The sequence below is a fragment of the Stegostoma tigrinum genome, chromosome 2 (genome assembly GCF_030684315.1).
Source record: "Stegostoma tigrinum isolate sSteTig4 chromosome 2, sSteTig4.hap1, whole genome shotgun sequence".
NCBI lineage: Eukaryota > Metazoa > Chordata > Chondrichthyes > Orectolobiformes > Stegostomatidae > Stegostoma > Stegostoma tigrinum.
Genome location: NC_081355.1, coordinates 61,973,162 through 61,995,466, shown reverse-complemented (window position 1 = coordinate 61,995,466; position 22,305 = coordinate 61,973,162). Strand labels below are relative to the sequence as shown.

Genomic DNA, 22,305 nt, shown 5'->3' with positions numbered 1-22,305 from the left:
ATATTACAGTGTGCTAGGCACTACTTTACACCGCCACGTTTGTTTTATCTTAGCCAATTTCCCAACTCCACATATCTTCAGTAACAAAGATGCAAGTGTGAGTAACCTACCCAGTACTAAAGTCACTCAAGTAGGAGGCAACTGTGAAAGTGCAAATGCGACCTCCAATTTAAACTTTTTACGAAACGAAAATACATTAGGCTGGCTTGAGCGGTTTTAATGCCAGAGGGAAGCAGCATTGAATTTTACAGTGAACATTTGTTACACTTGCTGCAAATGATCAAAGGACCAAAATTTGACACAGAAAAGAGAAATTCTTCATATGAAGCACATCGGTTTTGTCAGCATACCTCACTGTTTCCTCATTGTTCAGAATCTCTCTTCTGGACATGCAGTCATTCAGACTTGATTCCTAAAATAAAAATGTGAAGTCGTGAGACACAACTTAAATGAATGATATTTTACAAGGTGACAATGAAAATATGAATATGTGATCACTTTGTGCCTTGCAAAAAAAAAAGCTATATGATTCCATCACTTATCACAATGACCAGGGATTTTTTTTAAATAAAATTCCTCAGTTTGAGTTTCAACAAAACAAAATTCTACTTGACACACTGAAATATATTGATGAGGCTTTTTTAAAATTGGTAATCAGACTATTCTGTTGAGGATACTGGTCACCAAGAGAACGAAATTCTTTAGTTTAATAATTTGGACATTTGAAATAAATGGCTGTAATGATCAATTTTAATTTTAAAATCTTAAAGACCAGAAACAGAACAAAAAAACTCTACACTGCGCCCTGCACCACAAAAATAAAAGAAAAACTGCAAAGTTCTGGAAGTGAAGCAATAAGGTATCTTGGCAAGATGCTGATACTTTCCCAAATCTCTCCCAACTCATTTTGGTATTCTAGAATTGTTCGTCACTCAAAAAGGACAGTTAATGTCATGGACAGAAGTTATTTGCTGGCAACACAAAATTTACAAGTATTGGATCATAGATCATAAAACCCCCAAAGTGTGGAAGCAGGCCATTGAGTCCAGACCACCCCTCCAAAGAGCACCTCACCAGATGCAACCCCTACCCTATCGTCCTAACTCCACATTTCCCCATAGCTAATCCACATAGCCAGCACATCCCTTGACACTATGGGCAATTTAGCACAATCAATCCACGTTACCTGCACACCTTCGGACTGAGAGGGGAAATGGGTAGCACCTGAAGGAAACCCACACAAACATGAGGAGAATATGCAAACTCCACATACAGCTGCCTGAGGTTCGAATCAAACCCAAGTCCCTAGTGCTGTGAGGCAGCAGTGCTAACTACTGAGCCAACATGCTACCCCTGTGTCTCACCTGATTGGAATTCCAAACTTGAATCCTGTTTATTGGATCTGAAATTATTGGGTATCATAAAATACTAAAGTGACTATGATGCTGACAGCCTGTGCATTCATTGCCCTTCCACTCCATATTCTTCAGTAGAAGTTTGCCTGCGGTTCTTTGCAGGGAATCTTTATTTTCTGGACTTGCAAGTTGCTTCACCAGGTCGAACAGTGCTTTGATGCCTTGCACCAACCATTTCATCCACACTTGTTTAGCAAGATATAGTTATTGATGATCAGCAGCAGATGCCAGACAACACCAACCGTTGTCTTACAGCCATTCCCCTAACATTTTGCGCATCAAAACAGTGCAAGATAGGGCAATGGCTTAGAAATTCACGCTGTACAAAGATCAATTTGGAAATGAAAAAGTGGAAGTCATTACTGATCAAACAAAGATGCTTTGAAACAAGTGATTATTAATGCAACTTACTAGCAATGTGTCAGTATTACCAAATAACAACATAAGCAAGCTTAAAAATAAATACATTCAAAATTGCTTATATTGTTTTTCAGTTTCTATGGCAAAAGTTAAATTGATTAGGAGACATTTATTTCTAACTAACAAAGTCAGTCAAGCTGGAATGCTCCAAGGCTCCATTCAAAGTGGATGGATTCTCATGAAATTGACAAATTAGCCAAAGTACTATTTTATGGAAGAACACAGGGGAAAAAAAAGGATGCATGCATGAGGTAGTAAATAACAAAAACAAACATATTCTGGAGAACAAAACAACTTGCTAATAACCACCTGCCTAATCTGGAAAGAAGAGGGTGGAAGTCAGGCAAATTTTCACTTGTGGTTAATGGAGAAAAAAAAATGTATAGAGTTGGTTCTGATAATGAGACATAATACTATGTTTTCCTTAGCAAGATACTGAAAGCTGAGTTTAAAGTGCACAAACTAATGCCAGTCCAAATGCTTAGTACACAAAACCACAGCTATTTACCTAGTCACCCACACCACCTGTGCTGCTACCTACTGATACAATCAGGCATTTAAGACACCCACACAATCACTCACATTTATCACAAAAAACACCCTCAGTTTTCAACATTTTTCTCACACTTTCATCAGTATTCAGCATTTTGATTCATGCTTTCATACAAATATGCAATTTTATTTAATTCAATTTCCAATCTCACAGCAGTTGGTCATAATGAAACAGTTAATAATGTAGTAACCAAAACAATTTCAAAGAGAATCATATTTATGGCTGTAAATAAGTCAAAAGCATCAAACACGGCATTCAACTATCTGTCACAATCTAACAGGAGTAATCAGTGCAATCTTTAAATAGAAACTATTATTTGAAGATCGTGACAGGTTCACAATCTATTATCTTAAGGCCCTTCTTCACGATTCTTCAGATGCCAGCTTTTATTACTCATCACTCCCTTAGCCAGTGCCACAGCATTGCTATCTTGCCAGGATAAACAACAGAGGCATGTTCTTGAACAGCCAGTGAAAGGGTGTGTTGCAGTAAATCTGATCATGAGAACAAAGGCTTAGCAGAATGATATGTTAAGGATGAATGAGCGTAGGTTACGTAGAGCTTTGTGCCACCCCATTGTGCAATTATTAGAATAATCTTTTGTTTAACAAAAGCAAAAACCAGTTGTCAGTCAAACTAGAAGAGTTCAGATAGATTGAGGTAATGGAAACTTATCAAAAAGATTTACAAAAGCCAGCTGTATCTTGTACAGGTCATCAGGACAAACCATATAGTGTATTGTTAAGCCCTTTCATTGGTATCTCAAAGACAGGACTTCTCAAAATCAGTGTCAGAACCCTAGGAGGGGTCAGTAGCTGAAACAGGAGTTCCAAGCTCTGAGACAGCAATGGCCACCATGCAGCTCTGACCAAGTTACAACAGCTTTGATCCCACTTTAACAGGCTCCTGCTCTCTCAGCTCCATCATTTGTTCTCTCTGTTCTGCAGGGTTGTGACAATTCTCAATCCTCAACTTGGAGATCCAGTGGGCAAACATTAATGAAGCACTACTAGGGATATGCTGACTAGCAGAAATGTTTTTTTTTAAATCAAATATTGGGACTATCCTGCACGTCAGGCTGCATCTATGAAGAGAGCTACAAAATTAACAATGCATAACATAGTTTCTCTCTTCATAAATGCTGCCTGACCAACTGAGTTTGTCCAGAATATTGTGTTTTTAAATAATATTTCCAGCCTCTAGAGTATTTTGTGTCTGTACAAGTATGATTAATGTCATGCATGGGAGAACTGGGCAACTACAATAAACCAACAACTGCAACTCAAATTATTAATCATTTACACACATGGGCACAGATTCTGCAAGCCCCAAGTCTGTCAGAAATCATTTGGGAAAATGGCATACTTTAGCCATATGGAGTGTAGGTCTATATATCCAAACTTGACAATGTTCATTTCTTGGAAAGAGATGCTATGGTGAACACTTGTTTCGAATGTTTTTTCCAACTGGGAGCTAATTTTATGTTTCATTTAGTTAGTGATTCACAGCTGGCTAATAACTTCAATCCACCCTGTTGTGTCTTCAAATTAACTGGTGAAGATTTAAATGGTGTATGGATTCCCATTCTGTGAACATACACTAAGCCAAATGTCAATGAGTTAAAACCTCATTATTTGTTGTTTTTGGAGGTTAAACTAATTCCATTCCACCTCTTTTTCAATTACTAGATTGGATGCTGCTACTGCTGAGTGTATTGTCTAAGCTAATCAGGGGTATCATGACAGGGGACAACTGACAACTCAGGCACTTGGACAGAAAGATGAGAACCAGATTTTGGCTGAACGCACAGAACAGAATTTCCAAGAATAGCAGAAAGCCCTAGACCAACAGTATCAGTCCGAGTGAAGAACTAGCATTCTCCAAGTCAGTTACACTTAACTCACTGCAAGCACATTCACCACGCTTGGATCGCAAAGATCATATACAGGTTGATGAAATATCAAGGGACTGGGCTGAACTAAAGCAATTCACAAAGACCTGGGTCTACTGTGAATGCTAACTTTAATCTCATCTGTGATAAAGTTGTGCTCTGCAATATGACTACCCTCAGAGAGAGGCTACAAACAAGAGACTGTATTCAATTTCTTACTTCGAAGTTCAAAGCATTAATGAAAAATATGCATGCCAGAAACCAGCATTAGTTCTTATGGAACAGTATTTCTACTTTCTTTTAATCTCCATAACCCCCATTATATCAGTTTACATAAATTTATCAAGTTAATTAAGCCTGACTAGACTTTCTTGAAGCCACGTTGAATGCTGTGCTCCCCCCAACAAATGCTCTATTATGTGCCTGGTCACTTTTAGCACACAGAATCTCACAGCATGGAAACAGGCCATTCGTCCACCAAGTCATACTGATTCACTGAAGAGCATCGCACTCTTACCTTATTTTTGTAACCCTGCATTTTCTATGGCTAATCCAACTAACCTGCGTATCTTTGGGCTGCGGGAGGAAACCCATGCACGCACAGGGAAATTGTGCTAACTCCATACAGTCGCTCAAGGCTCAAAGTGAACCCAGATCTCTGGAGGCAGTGCTAACCACTGAACCACCATGCTGCTATAATCCAGTACATACCTATCACTGACAAACAAGCAGTTTCGTTCCATCTCCCTTATCTAGGAACAACATAAGCTGATAGTTTATGAGAAATTAAACAAACTACATGAACACGCCTCAGTTTCTCATTAGTATCCCTGAAGTGCGTACATGAGGCTTAATCCTTAAGACAGTTTATCAACTGCTTGCTCCCTTTCTACCTAAGTGTAAGGTTTGCTGTTAGTGATATTGCCTTTTTCATTGCTTCAGCTCTTAAATAAAAGGTGAAGTAGTCACTAAATATTTTTGCCTCTTCTCGTATCTTTACCAGTAAGTTTGTCTTGCGCATGCTTTAGTAGCCCTACCCATATTTTATATTTCCTTTGTTTATTGTGCATTTGTGGAACATTTAAAACATATCCATATGATAAGGTCAATAAATTTACAATTTTCGGATTTTTTTGTTTAAGAATATAGTTCTCCCTAGTTCATCATATTTTCCACTGTCCTTTCCTTCAGTATTCAAATAGGTGATAAGCAGAGTGACCCTCAGGTTAACCTTACCAGCTCTACAACATACCAGCCCTACGGCCGTCAGACTACGTCAACTTTATACCTTTGCTTCCAACTGGCTTTTCAAATTATTCAAATTACCTTTATTTTAACAGTCACCGAGTGACCCATAATTAGCTTCCTTCTTTTCAGCTGTGAAGTTACTGTTGAAACAAAGATTTTTCAATACTTCATTGCTGTCTTTGAAATGCAAGATCTTCTTCCAGTTTATTACTTCAGTTTGTTCTACTCGTTACTCTCAACTCTAATTATGATTCTTGCTATGTTGCAAAGTTATCAAGATGCTCTGATTTTTATTTTCCCAACTGTCTAACTCATTATCCATTTCGCAAAATTGCATTTCATATTGCATTTCTCACATGCTAAGTAAGACAGAAGTCCTGTATACACTATTAAATCTCAATTTTCACTCATCTTGTGCTTTCCTGTAGTGAGAGACTGCACTTAGGAGCAAAATACCAGTAATTCTTGCTTTTGTGTCAAAGTGCTTCTAGATGAGACTCCAGCTGAGGTAATAACATTTCTTACAGATATGGCAGTGAGAAATGGTCTTCTTGTACTAAGACGAACAGAAGTGTCACTGCAATTGCTTTGTTTCATCCTTTAGTGAAATGCATCAAAAGGTGTTGCATTATTGCAACACTGGTCACTATAAACATTTAACCCAAGCAATTCAAGAATTTAAGAACAGTATCAACGTTAATATCACTTACTAAACAATACTGCATCTTTAAGTGTAATGGTCCTAAATTTAAAGCACTTCCAAATAAAAAATATTATGGGAACAGAATTTTGTTCTAATAAATTTATCAGATCTAGTAAGTTGGTGAAAGAAAAGACACTAGCTTTGTGAAGTTTTTTTCTTTTGATTTTGACCCAGTTACTAATTCAATAATAAGTCACAACATTTTTTAAACGTGACTTTCCAAAAAGGAAAACATTTTATTGCATGGAAATTAAAAAAGCAAAACAAGGAATGCAAAACACTTTTGCTTTCTGTTATAATCTAGATGACAAAAGATTATGCATAGCTGACAACTCATCTTTAAGACTATGTTCAGAACATAATCCAATGAAAACCTGCATAAAAATTTGGGAGCACCCAAGAAAAAGTACAAAATTACCCAGCAGTACCACAGGACAAAAATTGTTTTTTTGATTACCATGCTTAAAGGTTTACAAGATTTGTTTTTTTTTTAAGTTACATTTTACTGATGGTTATTTACGTAACATAATGGCTCTAACAGGAAGCAATAAGTTTATATTCTTATTTAGACTTTGATCCAAATTATTTTAGAGAAAGGATTAGGTCGCCATCTATTGGAGAGATTTGACAAATACAAGTTGCATTTATATGATGCCATGATGATTCCAGGAGTGCAAGACAACAAAAATAGACACTGATCCAATAGCAGAAATTAGAATATTAGATTAACATTACCAAAAGCCTGGTCAAATAGGTAAACTGCAAGGAGAAGAAAGATGAAGAGTTTCAAAAGAGGGAATTACAGAACTAAAGACAAGGTCAGCACTGATGGGGTAAAGAGGGTCGGAAACACATGATTTGTGCAAACTTCATTATTCAAAAGCACCAATGGAAAAATCATGGCCCAATGGGTTGAATATGACTCGTGCTATAATGTCACCTTCAAAACAGATGCAACAAAAAAAAATGCATTAGTACAGCCTTCCAGAAATGTTGACAGGTCTTCATAAGAAAACAAAAACTTTTAATTTATAATGCTGTTGTCTCCTTCCTTCTAATAGGCAGTGGACTCAGGTCACCAAAGGAGCCGATGAAGATTTTCCATTTGCTGGGTTGCCGCGGGAGATGGAATCAAGTGGGATGACAGCAGAACAGACAGCATCCTGAAGCCAATACCACCAGCATCACAACAACATTCATATGAAATCACCTCCACTGATCTGGATACTGCACCCACAAAACAAATAATTGGCTTCCAAAGCACAGCCTGTTTCCACAACACAAAGACAGCACTTGATCAAGTAACACAAAACACATTTTACTGACACTTACAAGATTTTACCAAAAAGAGACAAGGTTGAGTTGTGGGATATGCATCATCTAACAAGTTGCAACACAGGCAGAAACTGGCAGTATAAACCCGGATGCAGAGAAAGGAGAAAGAGTGCGTACAACCTCTTTTCTCAACAGGACTCCTGCTTTCGTTGCCCAAAAGCTTCTGGCTCCAGGTTGGACATGCTGAATCACCAAAGGACAAATCATGAAACCTGCCTGAGCTCGTCCTCATTTCAAGAGGCTGAGGATGACGACAGACGTTCTACAGTTGTCAGGTTGGAGAAGGTAAAAAGACAGGAGCATTTTTAACTCAAAGTCTGAACAAGAAATTGAAACAAATAGTTCACCCTATGCATATTTCAAAAACATTCCCAAGTACATCCTCTGAGATGCATGGGAATTCCAAAAAGTAACCCAACAATCAGCAGTGGTACTACTGGAGAAGAGCATGTAATCCTCATGTTTGCTCTCACATCATTCCTTCTTTCAGGATCAGCCCTGGTGCCATAAATCCAGTTGCACAGACGATCCTAAAACGTGTATTCAGGCAAGTTATCTAGACTCCAAACTCCTCTGACATCTGACATCGTCGATCTCAGTCAATTCAAGTATTGTCTCATTGGAGGCCAGAAGTATATAGGTCGAAATCAAGAGACCAGAGTGGGTATTGGGCAAAAATTGAAGTAGCAAGTGACTGCTCTTTTTATTTTACATTTTTTAGAATTGTAGTCATTCTTCTTCATACATACTATGTTCTGAACTTCTAGGAAGCTGTTAATCTGTAATATGGCACACCCTTGCCGAGCTGCAAGATTTGAAGATTTAACCCTTTTCCTCTTTCTTGCACAGTTTTAGTTTATATAGTTAAAAAAATTAAACGTTGTCCAAATAGAACAATGTACGATGAAAAAAGTACAACCACTGCATGTATATATTAACGCAGAAATACAGAAAATAATTCACAAATACAAGTTTAAACATGTATATCTTTGCAGACAAACTTTGAATTTACCTTTTGTTTACAGTTGTGTAGTTCTACTCTAAGGAAATTGCATTCCTGTTTGAGTATCTCCAGCTGTTGATTCAGGGTATACATCTTCAGCTCATTATTTGATTTTGCTAATTCCCAAGAATGCTGGGTTCTGTGCAGATCATCAATCACTACAAGTTAACAAAAAAAAATTAAGGCGTTATTTGCTTAATTACAGAAATTGCATTGCCTTTTCCATAGAAAATTTGTCAAATATTTGACAGCACATCTGTAATAAATTCTTCCAAATACTGAAAAAGGTTTCCGTTTTTTAAATAAAATGCTTCACTTTTGCATTCACATTTTTTTTAAAAGCTTAAAAATTGTCAGTAAATAGCAAAATGTCTCAAATTTATTGTCTCCCTTCCATCTCCATTTCTTGATCCAATTCGCTCAATCAGATCCTGCCTTTAGATTGTCAACTTGGCAACCTTCCATCATGGCTGGTGGATCAAACTCTTCCTACAGTCTATGTGGGTGCCCTCGCATACCAAGGATTGCAGAAGCTCAAGAATATAGCTCATCACCACATTCTTCAGGGTAATTATGAATGGGCAATAAACACTGGCTTAACCAGTGACATTAACAACCGGCAAATGAATATTTAAAACAACAATATTGAATAACATCTCCCAAGGTGCATCAACAGAGCTGCCAAACATAACTGGATGCCCACCATCTTCGAGTGCAGAACAATCACAAAGCACTGTTCAAAACATTCCTCTCAATGTATGCTTCAGGGAAAGTTAGTAATAGCAAAGTATTGGGACAACTTCACATCTACCTACATTATCTGCAGGCAAAATGTTTGAACTTGCTTTGATAGCTGATTGAAGTAATGTGGGTTTTGAAGTAAACCTGTAAACCATGGTTTGGATTTGACAAGCAGCTCTTTTGGGTTTGACAGTTATGGAATAGTATTTTCCTATTGTAAATATACCATTACTCAAGTGAGATTTCTAAGTTGCACAACAATAATGTTCAGATGCAGATATCAATTACATTTCACTAATGCAACTTTCCCACCTCTGCCTTCTTTCCATCCTTTCCTATCTTGCTAAATGAATCCAAATAGCCAATAACTTGATTGTACAATGATTGCAAGTAGTCTATTCGGCTTCAGTTATACCCTGAATTGGTGAGACTGCATCCAGAGTACTGTGCACTGTACTTGAAGAACATTAATAGGTTGGAAACCGTCCAGAGAAGGTTTAATGGACTAATAGCTGGAATGAGTGAACTTCCTCATAAGGAAAGGCTTCAAATGCTAGTTCTGCATTCTCTGGAGTTTTGAAAAGCCAGAGGTGACTTAATTAAAACTTCAAAAGATCCAGAAGGGAATAAAAACAGAAGTTACTGGAAAAGCTCAGCGGGTCTGGCAGCATCTGAGAAGAGAAATTAGTGTCAATGTTTCAGGTCCGGTGTCCTCAGAGCCTGAAATGTTTACTCCAATTTCTCTTCACAGATGCCTCCAAGCCTGCTAAGCTTTTCCAGCTACTTTTGCTTTTATTTCTGATTTATAGCATCTGCAGTTCTTACGATTTTTATTTCAAATCCTGCGGAGACTTGACTGTGTGGATGTTGAAAGGATGTTTCCTCTCATGGGAAGGTCTAGAACTTGGGGTCATTGTTTAAAAAGAAGTCATTGTCCAAATAAAACAGAAATGCGGAAACTTTCCGTCTTCAGGCAGTCGAGCCTGTTTGGAATTCCCTGCCTTAAAAAGGACAGTCGATGCAGAATCTACAAATATTTTTAAGATAGATGGCAATAAATTCTTGAACAAGAGGATCAATGCTTCATTAATCCAAATAAGTTATGTAGAGTTAATGTTAAAATTTAGTCAGCCGTGACCTTAGTAAACGGTGAAGCAAGCTTAAAATGGACAAGTGGCCTACTCTTCTTCGTTGTTTGTATGTCTTCCTAACAAGTGGATGTCACATTTAAGCCGCAACTCTCAAACATATGGATAATTATGAAGGGTAGGAATGCTGATTTCCTATTCATTCCTTAACCCAGGAATTCCGAGGTTAATTGTTTTTATTCACCATTACCTTGACCAAGATTAGACTTCAGAACAGGCCACAGATCAAAATTGGAACCCTCAAATATCTGTCAATACCGTGACATGCAAAATATCTTTCCTACAGCACTGTTAAAGTGAACAAACTGGCATGTTAACTCCATGCACAGTTCTTATACCCCACGAGACTACCAGCACCATTTGCTGTTACATCATCAGCTTTCTTAAAAGAAAGTATTCTAGAAGAACGCGTACCTTGATGGGTTTCAACTTCACTTCGGAGCTGAAGAATCTCTACTTCTTTAGCCTGCAGAGCTTCATTCAGAATTCGCACAGAATCCATCTGTTCTTTGATCTTTAAAGCACAAACTTTTCATCAGTAGTGTGAACAACAAAGCGAATATATTTTTTATTAACTCTTAAGAACTATACCAGAAACAAATTAGAACTTCGTAGCTGAAGATGAAGTGTTCTTGCTGCTTTATGCAAGTCTAACAGACTGCAAACAGCATTCTCTGGCTGGCTCAGAATTGAAGGCAAGTTCTTTTCAGCGAAGAGGAGCCTAGCTAAGCAGAAATTTTCCAAATGGCCAAGCTTGAAGATGGCTACAGATAAAAAAGGTGTGCACACACTATAACAAACACAAATTTACTAAAAATTCTATTATTTTTCAATACAGTAGATCACAATTCATCAATACTTACTCTATTTGTTAAAGATCTAAGGACATATTAAAAAGTCAAGAACTTGAGAAAATAATTAACATGGTTGAGATTTTCAACATTTATATTGAAAATCCAAACTCTACTTCAAATTAATCATTTACTATAGAAAACAATTGAAAAGAAAAATTCAATTTCTAGTTATCTTACATTATGTAAAAGCGTAATGAATATTACCATTCTTTCCAGTCTCTGTTTCATCTTATCTCTTTCAATACAGACTTCCCGATATGCCTGATATGCTTTATTCACTTCCTCCTGTCCTAAAGAATTTTTTTCATTATCAAGTGAAGCAGTAAGAAGCTGAAGAGAGAATTAAACAACATTTAAATAAAATTACACTCATTTAGGAATTCACATATGCCTCCAGAATATATTTATACAGCAAGAGTCAAAAAGCAGGAAACAGGCCTTTCCGTCCAACAACTAGACCTCCCAATGTGACCTAGTCACAATTAGAGTCATAGGGTTGTACAGCATGGAAACAGACCCTTCAGCCCAACTTCTCAATGCCAACCAATCTGGTCCATTTGCCAACATTTGGTCCGTATCCCTCTAAATCCTTTCTATTCGTATACCCATCCGAATGCATTACAAAATGTTGTAATTGCAACAGCTTCTACCACTTCCTCTGGCAACTCATTCCATACATGCTCCATCTCCTGCATGAAAAAGTTGGCCATTAGGTTCTTTTTAAATCTTTCCCTTCTCAACGTACACCTATGCCCTCCATTTTTGGATTTCCATACCCTGGAGGAATAAAAGACCTTCGTTATTCACTCCATCCATGCCCCTCATGATTTTAGAAACCTCTATAAAGGTCACACTCCTACCTCTGCATTCCAGAGAAGAAAGCTCAGTCTATTCGGGCTGTCCCTATAACTCATTTTATCCACAAAAAATATTCCAAACTTCTGAATGAGGTCTATCCACTTGAACAGGGAATTTCAGAAAAGCTATTTATACCCCTCAATAAACATAACTTTTACAAAAACAAATGCAAGAATTAATTATTACAATCTCAAAGTAAAGCCTACATTGGCAAAGGCAAATTTAACTATTCCAAATGATTTTATATATTTGATAACATACTTTAAAGGCACTTGTTTTCACATTTCCATGCATACGATCATTATGAAGCTAATTTTTATGTTACTGATAAGAAGAAGATGATCTTCATGAAAGTAATGTAATGATTAATAGTTACGCTCAATCAGGTTCATTCCTTTCACCAACTATCTCCTTATGATAAATTCCAGTAAAAAGTTGCACAGAGCCTTCTCCATACAATCAGCCATGGTTATTGTGCAAGTGATGATTAAATAAACACTAGTCTATCATATTTGTAAAAAAAATCTGCAGCATTCACAAGTTAACTCAGAATATGTCAACATTTATTTGAAAAAAATGACAAAGACAAATGGTTGCAGCTTCAATGAAGATCAGTATGTAGTAATAAATTTGGTAATGGAAAAAAATAAGAAATGGGCAACTTGGTGTCCTTTTACTTTATCATCCCCACCGACATTTATGTTTCCCTTCCACAGTGATTTGTTCTTTTTGCAACGACAAGGAGGGATTCTCAGCCTAAGAGAAACAAAGCTGCAGAATGATGGGTAGGTCAAAAAAAGAGCCAAACATGTCTGAACAGATCCAAAGTTTACAGAACAAAATGCAAGCTTGTCACACCCTTAAACTGCAGCCAACAGGTTATCAACAATACTTGCACAATTTGAACTGACCTTAGCCCAATTATTTGGCACGTCATAACAATGTAACGATTCATTGGAGGTTTACATACTTCAGGTCAATAAGTGCTTAGACTACTGCGGATTAATCAAGCAAAACAAAACATGGTTTGAGAGAGTCCGTGTCTTTGGTTGAGTATCTTGGGCACGTGGATGGATTAACCACGCATTGGTAATGGGTAATTAGGAATAATTAAGTAGAAATTTCCTTCAGGAAGTAAAATGGTAAATTCAATTCTATACTCCAAGCTTGACATGCATAAACAGAAGGTTTGATAAAAAAACGACAATGCAAAATCAGTAATTTAAAACTTCTTAATGCAGTTTGAAGATGATATAAACATCTGTTTCACCTAACGGATTTTCTTCGTAGACAATAAAGGTATCACATTCTTCGGCTGAACTGATCTATTAGTGGCTTAGCAAATAGCAAAAGTTAGAATACATTAAAGTTAGAGAATTCATTTGTTTTGATTGATTCAATCCATACTTACTTTAAAGATATACAAGCTTGAAAGTGTAACTTAGCAATAAAGATATTAAAAGGATTGAACAATATGAAGGAATATAAAATTGCTGTACGTTTAATGGAAACTAGCAAGCTTGTAAATTGAATCCTGCTTGATGTTTCTGAGGTCACTCAATAAATTAATGCGCATTCACCCCTTTTTTTAAAAAAGTCAATAACAGACAGCTAAATAGAAAGAGCATTAAGAAATCCAATTTTCGTAGAATCCGAATCCCTACAGTGTGGAAAGACACCATTCAGCTCATCAAGTCTAGCTGACCCTCCACAGAGGATACCACCCAGACCCCCTCACCCTATCCTGTAACACTACATTCATCAAAGCTAATCCACCTGTCCTGCATATCCCTGGACACTGAGCAATTTAGCATGGCCAATCCACCTAAACTGCACATCTTTAGACTGCAGGGAGGAAACCAGAGCACCCAGCAGAAACCCACATGGACACAAGGAGAACGTGCAAACTCCACACGGACAATCATTGAAGAATAGAATTGAACCCAGCTCCCTCGCATTGCGAGGCAGCAGTGTGCCACCCTACAGCTCAACTGTCTCTTGGATTCATTTATATTGTGCAAGCTAGCAAGTTGCAAAAATCATAACATTTAGGAATATTATTAATTAATTCCAATATTAGCTATAATTGTTTCTACCTAGCAACAGGGGTAGGGATTTTTGATAGCTTTTGTAAGTTGGCCACACAAAATAGCTCCGGGGCATTGAAGACTAGCTCAAAGATTACAGCACTGTAGGTTGGAGACAGACACAGAATGAATAGTAGGCTCTGTGCAAGGAGAGTACAGTTAACTGCACTTTTGAGAAGGAAACTGAAGGCTGTGTCTGCATAGCTGGCATCTCAGGAAGAATTTGAAGAAGCTATTTGATACTTTCATGCAGTTTGCACTTGGGAGAAGTACTAGTAAACAGTGAGTGCAGCTACTAGGTGAGTTTAGGATTTGGGAAAGTTCACAGAATTGTTTTCAGCTCAGCATAATCCTAACAGCCGCTTACAGTTCTGTAGTGAAAGAAGGACTGAAACAAACTCAAATGTTATTTGCTTTGTGATGCCTAATAATATTGTAACTCAAATACCCAGGGACAGTACTGGCTTGGAGAAAACAAGGTATCCATGGAAAAACTAGAATTATGCCCAAATGTACAATTTCCAGAATCCAAGGGGGCATTCCTCCAGGGAAACAGGGTATACACCCAGAAGGCGAGCAATGATTTGCAAAGTCCACAATAAGAAAGGTCCAAAGCTAGGTCTTAGAGAGAAGAATTGGAATCCCTTACAAAGTTTTAATGAGGTTATGTCAACACATATAGATTGGTAGAAATTGGGTGCTGCTGCAAAATCCATGGAATCCACCTTGACTATATTTGTTACTTGAAGTGTTCCATGAGGTGGACAATCACAGTTGGTCTGCTCCCAGTGTTCATCTCATTAATTCTTCACAATACAAGTTATATACAAATAAAACACCACACAAACAGATTGTATTACTGTGCCAACAATGTAAAGTTCACTCCTGTTTGTTCAAAACTGTGGAATCATGCAGGTTTTGTTCAGTAAATACCTGGAATTTCACACTTTTCCCACCTTTCAATAAAAGGTACTAGCTCCTAGTGAGGTCACAGCACAAATCTGACCGTCTGAGCACGATCATAATGAGAGAGAGAGAGAGTTAGATTAGAAGGCATGCCCGATGGGGTGACAGAAAAGTGGAGAAGAGAGTGAGAAAGATAACAGGACAAGAAAGAGATAGCAAATATCAATCATTGGCAAAACAACTCTTCAAAGCTGAATATTATAACTATATAATTTAATAACATATATTTTACCCTTTCTTCCAGCATCCGGGCTCTTTTCTTCAAGAAAGAATTCTCAGACTCTGTTTCCTTCAGTCGTTTTTTGATGTCTTCATAGGCTGTGACAAGTGCAAAGTGGGAAGCAAGAGATTCATCGCCTGAAGAAACTGCACTTGGGCTGTACTTCAGGTTTGTTATTTCAGGGCTTGCTTCTTCATGGTTCAATATAGAGATATCATCTTCTACAATTATCCCTTCCATGCTCATACTTTCTTAGAATCCCAACGTTGGCAGAAGCTGCCCTCTCCTCCTGATCCACACAAGCTACTTGTCAAGCAAAATAGCAAAAAAGAAAAAATTACTAATGCGTTGCAGGAAAGAAAACACATTACATATTTTTCACTGATGTAACAAAAGTATGGAAATAAAAATTCAAACTATATTGCTTTTAGATTCACGTACAGGATCTGTTTGAGAATCTACACCACCTTTTAGCATGATGAAAAAATTCTGTTACATAAAAGGATTGCCCAATTCAAACCTAAATGCCTTCATTTAATTATACATTTTTTATAATGTCTGAAATAGTGAACTATTGCTATTGCTCACCTTTTCCTCATGTTTTGACAATGAAAATATTTTTTATTTATTTTGTTGATCATCATAATTTTTGAATCTATTCAATAAAGCTTGAAGGAATCCGGCCCTTACAACTTTGTCCTATGTCCCTGTCAAACATGTTGCATTTTTGAGCATTTGAAGTACTGAACACTGTTGTGGCCACCACATTAAAGAAAAAAAAGACAGAAATTCTAGAGAAAAGCAGAAGTAGACTTACAAGGCCAGTAACAGAACTAAGTGGGCAGCCATAAGGCAAAAATGAACTGGTTGGGCTTTTTAACTTCAAAAGTAAATTCAGGTAGTCTGAAAAGGGACATTAAAGTTTTGAATTGGATGGATAATGTAGAGGTGGAGTGAATACTCTCTCTTGGGGAAGAATGCAAAAATAGGAGCCACAAATACATAAACAAATGCAAAATTGAAAAAATTTTCTTTAGAATGAAGTTGAGCCAAATAGCTTAAGCATGCAAACGGAAATCAGAAGATTTTTTCCCTTACATATGAACACAAGACTTTGCACCTCAACTTTCAGCATCTCATTCCAACATGTAGATATTCCAACATAAATACAGACTAAATTGATCCAAATGGCTTATTATTGTGCTCAGCATTCTACCTGAGAAAGTCAAAGTCACACACAGTAAACTAATTGAAATCTAAGCAACAACTTGTACAGTCAGTACGTGTTCTTTATTTTTCTCTAAACCGATAATTCAATTGCCTACCCAGTGGCCTTTTTATAAAAAAGTTTTATAAATAGTTGACCTGATTGTTCAATCAGTTTATTCGCTTTTCGACTGAACGAGGAACTTTAAGAGATGCTTCCATTCCTCATTCTTGTTCTGAAACATATCAGTTCATCATCTAAGCCTGTCCCCTTGAAGTGTTCCTGGCTGTTCACTACTCTCATTCAGCAGTTCAGTTAAATAACATTTGCACTTGAGCTAAATGTTCAGTTTTAATTTCAATTTCTGGGAAATGGTTATTAAAAGTGGGGTAATAGGAAGAGATAATCCAACAGCTCCCATAGGCATCTTTAAATTAAAGGACTGTATAATTGCTAGTTTGCAATTAGTAATCATAGTACAATTTCATTCTTGGAAAGTTGGGACCAATTTTTACATGAAAACATAGGAAAAACTCTTTGTACAAAAAAAAAGCAACCCCATGATTTTTGGCCATGTATGGAATCTCAATTATAATGCCCCTCAACCTTTTAAATCCAATGCAATGCATTCCATGTTCAGAATTTCTAATGCCTTAAATGTAATCCACCGGACTTGCATTGTCCATCTTCCACAATCATACATGTTTTCCAGAGTTTTAGGACCCAGCTCAGCCCCTGGGCAATTGGTTTCTGTCTTGCCACAGGCTTGAAAGTTGTTCAATTGTGCAGACACTTGGAAAAAAATACTACCCCTCTAACTGCAAAATATAATCCTTAAAGAAAACCCATAGAAGAAATACCTCAGTGAAGCATTTACTAAAAATCAGAGAAAATGCCAAGGCCATCCTGAATCCAAACCATTAACTCAATGGCAAGACCCATGTCTGTATACCAAGTTACCAGATGACAGGGCTACTCTCTCTTAAAACAGACACAACTAGTGTTGATTCAATGAGGGCCACCATGCCTCAGGGAAGAGGGAGAGGAACAGATTCCTTCACGGTAACATTTGCCTGTGTGAGAATTTGAACGCATGCTGACAGCTTTGCAAACCACCCATCCAGCCACCGAAGAGCAATTTGATCTTGCCAACAGAAAGAAAGAACTATGAGGTCAGAAATAGTAGAAACTGCAGATGCTGGAGAATCGGAGATAACAAGGAGTAGAGCTGGATGAACAGAGCAAGCCAAGTAGCAGAGGAGCAAGAAGGCTGACGTTTCAGGCCAAGACCCTTCTTCAGGAAAAAGGTCTAGGCCCGAAACGTCAGACTTCCGGCTCCTCTGCTGCTCGTTGGCGAACAGTGAGGTCACCTTATTCTATCTTTTTAGCTCAATTTTGATCAAGGTTTTTCCTTATTGTTCCATTCATTTTTTCTGTATAACTGTGTCACCACATTGTGTGGAGTGTGAGAGGTAGTAGGGTGGAGGGGGGAATGTAGGGTTAAAGGAGGTGCGTGTGGGGGGGATGGGGGAGAAAAAGAGAGGGGTGTATGCGGGGGGGGGGGGGGGGGGGAGAAAGAGAGTGGGAAAAGGTGTGTGTGTGTGTGTGTGTGTGTGTGTGTGTGCGCGCGCGCGCGCGCCGGGGGGGGGTGGGGGTACGCGAGGAGTACGCGCGCCAATGCACGCTTGTATGTAGATGTGTAGCTCTCCCTTTTCGGGTTAAAGGGGATATGCTGAAAATTCTTATTGCACGTCAGTTCATAGTTTAACAAATATATGTTTAAAAATCAAGTGAAAATTAAAGTTAACTAGTTACCATAAACTTTGACTTCAAGCAATTTTATTCGCACAACAATCGAAACGAATCAAAACAAGTGTCGTACTCAATAGGTTCATGCATGATCTTCAAATTTCGCCTTATGTTAGGATGCGTTTTTGTGATTTAACAGAAAGCTCGTAAAACAACATAAATTCGCTACAGTTAAACAGGAACTGATAACATACAACGAACACAACTATAAACATATGTTTAAATGACTTAGCGAATTTGCTGTTTTACCTTTCTATCAGACTCGTTCCCAGCAATGCCTGGAAACTGACTGGACACGATACAACACAAAGTGAGGGAAATGCTCGGGTTGAAACTCCTAACCGAAGCCCTTGCTCTGTGTTTCACAGAGGGGCAATGTTGGGCCTGACCGGGTGCTTTCTGCGGGACACCAGCCAGGCCAGAGAACCAGCTCAATCTCACTTATTGACTCCTTCCCTTCACAGTCAATGCACTGTGCCAGTCACAGACATCCAGGATAAGGACCGGTGGCTACCTACCACCTCACCGCGTCGACCAAAAGCTGGAGTTTCATCCTCAACAAGCGAATTCGAAGAAACCAAGCCACCACCCCCCTCTAACCTTTGACCTTTCACCTCTGGGTCACGCCAAGCCACCTGACCACCGTCATGATGATATCACGACGCCCTGACGCGTTACCCTGTCCCCGAGTCCTGAGGGAGCAGGGTATGGGTCAGATTCACTCACTATTTCAGTCGAAGCAAAACTGCAGTTGTTGTAGTAAAGTTAATCTTACGTTTTTTAAATACACGGGATAAATTGAACATTTAGACAATGGCATTATCTGCTTCTGTCTCCTGCAAAGAGTTTATTCTCAATTACTCTGCAATTCTCTGTTGATCAGAAGCAGGAGTATGGTGTATTTCATCCCACCCCTTCCTGGACCCCTCTGTCTCCATCTCAGGCAACCACCGAGAAACTGATGTCCATTTCAAGCCCACCAACTCCCACAGCTACCTAGAATACACCTCCTCCCACCCACCTTCCTGCAAAAATTCCAACCCCTATTCTCAATTCCTTCGCCTCTGCCACATCTGCTCCCAGGATGAGGCATTCCATTCCTGTACATCCCAGATGTCCTTGTTCTTCAAGGACCACAACTTTCCCCACACAGTGGTCAAGAACGCCCTCAACCTTGTCTCCCACATTTCTCACAACTCATCCTTCACACCCTGTCCCCACAATAACCGCCAAAAGAGAATCCCCCTCATCCTCACATACCATCCCACCAACCTCCAGATACAACGCATCATCCTCTGACACTTGCACCATCTACAATCCGAACCCACCGCCAAAGACATTTTTCCCTCCCCACCTTTGTCTGCCTTCTGGAAAGGCCACTCTCTCCAGACTCCCTTGTCCGCTCTATACTCCCCTCCAACCCCACCACACCTGGCACTTAGCCCTGCAACCACAGGAAGTGCTACACTTACCCTCACACCACCTCCCTCAACCACATCCCAGGCCCCAAGATGACCCTCCACATCAAGCAGATGTTCACCTGCACATCTGCCAATGTGGTATACTACATCCGCTGTACCCGTTATGGGTTCCACTACATTGGGGAAACCAAGCAGAGGCTTGGGGACCGCTTTGCAGAACACCTACGCTCGGTTCGCAACAAAGAACTGCACCTCCCAGTCGCGAACCACTTCAACTCGCCCTCCCACTTCCTGATGACATATCCATCCTGGGCCTCCTGCAGTGCCACAATGATGCCACCGGAAGGTTGTAGGAACAACAACTCATATTCCGCTTGGGAACCCTGCAGCCCAATGGTATCAATGTGGATTTTACAAGCTTCAAAATCTCCTCTTCCCCATTGCATCCCAAAACCAGCCCAGCTCGTCCCCGCCTCCCTAGCCTGGTCTTCCTCTCACCTATCCACTCCTCCCACCTCAAGCCGCACCTCCATTTCCTACCTCCTAACCTCATCCCGCCCCTTTGACCTGTCCGTCCTCCCTGGACTGACCTATCCCCTCCCTACCTCCCCACCTATACTCACCTCTACAGGCTCCATCCCCGCCCTTTAACTTGTCTGTCTCCTCTCCACCTATCTTCTCCTCTATCCACCTTTGATCCACCTCCACCTTTCTCCCTATTTATTTTGGAACCCTCTCCCCATCCCCCTTTTCTGATGAAGAGTCTAGGCCCGAAACATCAGCTTTTGTGCTCCTCAGATGCTGCTTGGCCTGCTGTGTTCATCCAGCTCCACACTTTGTTATCTATGTTTAGGCATGTAATGATTCATCTCTGGATCTGATGGGTGGGGATACTACCACTGTGCCACAACAGCCCCTTTTGCATGGAGTAAATATATTTTCTAAGCAATAAATTGTACATGTTGTTTTGAATTTCTGGATTGGATGGGACTTCAATTTACAAATTCTTGTCCAAAGGTAGGGCCCGCTACCACTGCACCACAAGAACCCAAGGGATATTTTAAAGAAATCTGTTCAGGTGAGTAATACACATGTCACAGCCCACAAGTCGTGAAACCACTACAGCAGTACAAGAGCTACAGTGTATGCTAAATGACCAAATCAGTCATACAATACTTGTAAGCTGCTTGGATAATGATAAATATTGTGGAGAATGTGAACATAGTGGGAACTGCTGATGCTGGAGTGCCCGCTTATGCTGGTCTGATCCTATCAAGCAATCAAATCAAACAGCATGTTCCTTTGGTTGCTAATGATGAACTTCAGTACACCATATTCAACTATTCCACCTTTGCAAAATGAATATTGTTAGATGTGATTTAGTGGTACTTGATGAACAATCCTCACAATGCTAATAGTGACATTAACAACCAATTTAAGCTTGCAATATGTTTCATTTATACATACTAGAAATAATGTACATTCATATGCAAGGACCCATTCTCTGCAAACAAAGGAAATACGTTCAGCACATATGCTTTTTTAGATTAGCAGGGAGCTTGGTGATCATACAATTTCTAGATTCCTTCTCCATGGCCAGAGTCAACTTGACATGCACAAGAGCACTTTTCTTTTAAATCTTAGTGTAAATTGTCATGATAATTTGAAATTTGACATTCTTGAGTTGCTCCTGATGAGCATAAAATGAAAAGCTGAAGTATTACTTCTCTCTTCCCAGCAATTCAAGCACTTAAAAGAAATCAATGCTGGACTGGCAACGTCGTTGGCTGAGCCACCATTTATTACCCATCCCTAATTGTACATAGGGCAGTTAAGAGTCAACCACACAGCTGTGGGTGTGGTTATTATTAGACTCTTCATTCCAGTCTTTTTTTTTAAAGTTTAAATTCATCAATCTGCCACAGCAGGATTTGAACCCAGGTGCCCAGGATATTACCTGGGTGTCTGGAAATAACAGTCCGGGAATAATACCACTAGGCCTCACCTTGCAAGTAAATTCTAGTAAAGCATACTAAATTCTTACATGGAGAAACGAAATGGCTAATTCGTGATCGTATGTCCGCAATAGCAATTCAGTTCTGTGGAAGGGTCACTGGCCCCAAAACGTTAACTCTGATTTCTCTCCACAGATACTGCCAGACCTGCTGAGCTTTTCCAGCCATTCCTGTTTTTGTTTCTTATTCCCAGCATCCACAGTTCTTTTGGTTTTTATCCAAAATAACAATGTTCTGTTTTGAAGACATTATATAAGTACTAGTTTTATTTGAGTAGCACAAAGTAAGTGACAACATTTTGGAGTGGAAAAAGTGAATAACCCAATAATTGACCCATTTTCATGAATCACGGCTGCCTGGAGTTTAGCCTAAAACTTAGCCGAGATGTTCTTGAAAAATTTGCAAAAGCTA

General features: G+C 39.0%; 1 protein-coding gene across 4 annotated transcripts in view; it reads right to left on the bottom strand.

Moving 5' to 3' along the window:
* The window catches only part of azi2 (5-azacytidine induced 2), a 54,849-nt gene extending 35,759 nt beyond the window's left edge, over positions 1-19,090 (bottom strand). The window contains exons 1-6 of one of the 4 annotated variants that reach the window (XM_048563327.2): positions 18,977-19,090; positions 15,455-15,745; positions 11,516-11,641; positions 10,872-10,971; positions 8,578-8,726; positions 351-412 (exon numbers count right to left, since the gene is read on the bottom strand). In XM_048563327.2, the coding sequence (XP_048419284.1) occupies positions 351-412; positions 8,578-8,726; positions 10,872-10,971; positions 11,516-11,641; positions 15,455-15,688 (671 nt within the window). In that variant the 5' untranslated portion in view covers positions 15,689-15,745; positions 18,977-19,090. Of the gene's footprint in view, positions 1-350; positions 413-8,577; positions 8,727-10,871; positions 10,972-11,515; positions 11,642-15,454; positions 15,749-18,707 lie in introns of all 4 variants that reach the window. The other 3 variants (XM_048563318.2, XM_048563307.2, XM_048563336.2) reach the window with 3 other exon arrangements.
* Positions 19,091-22,305: the final 3,215 nt, after the last annotated feature.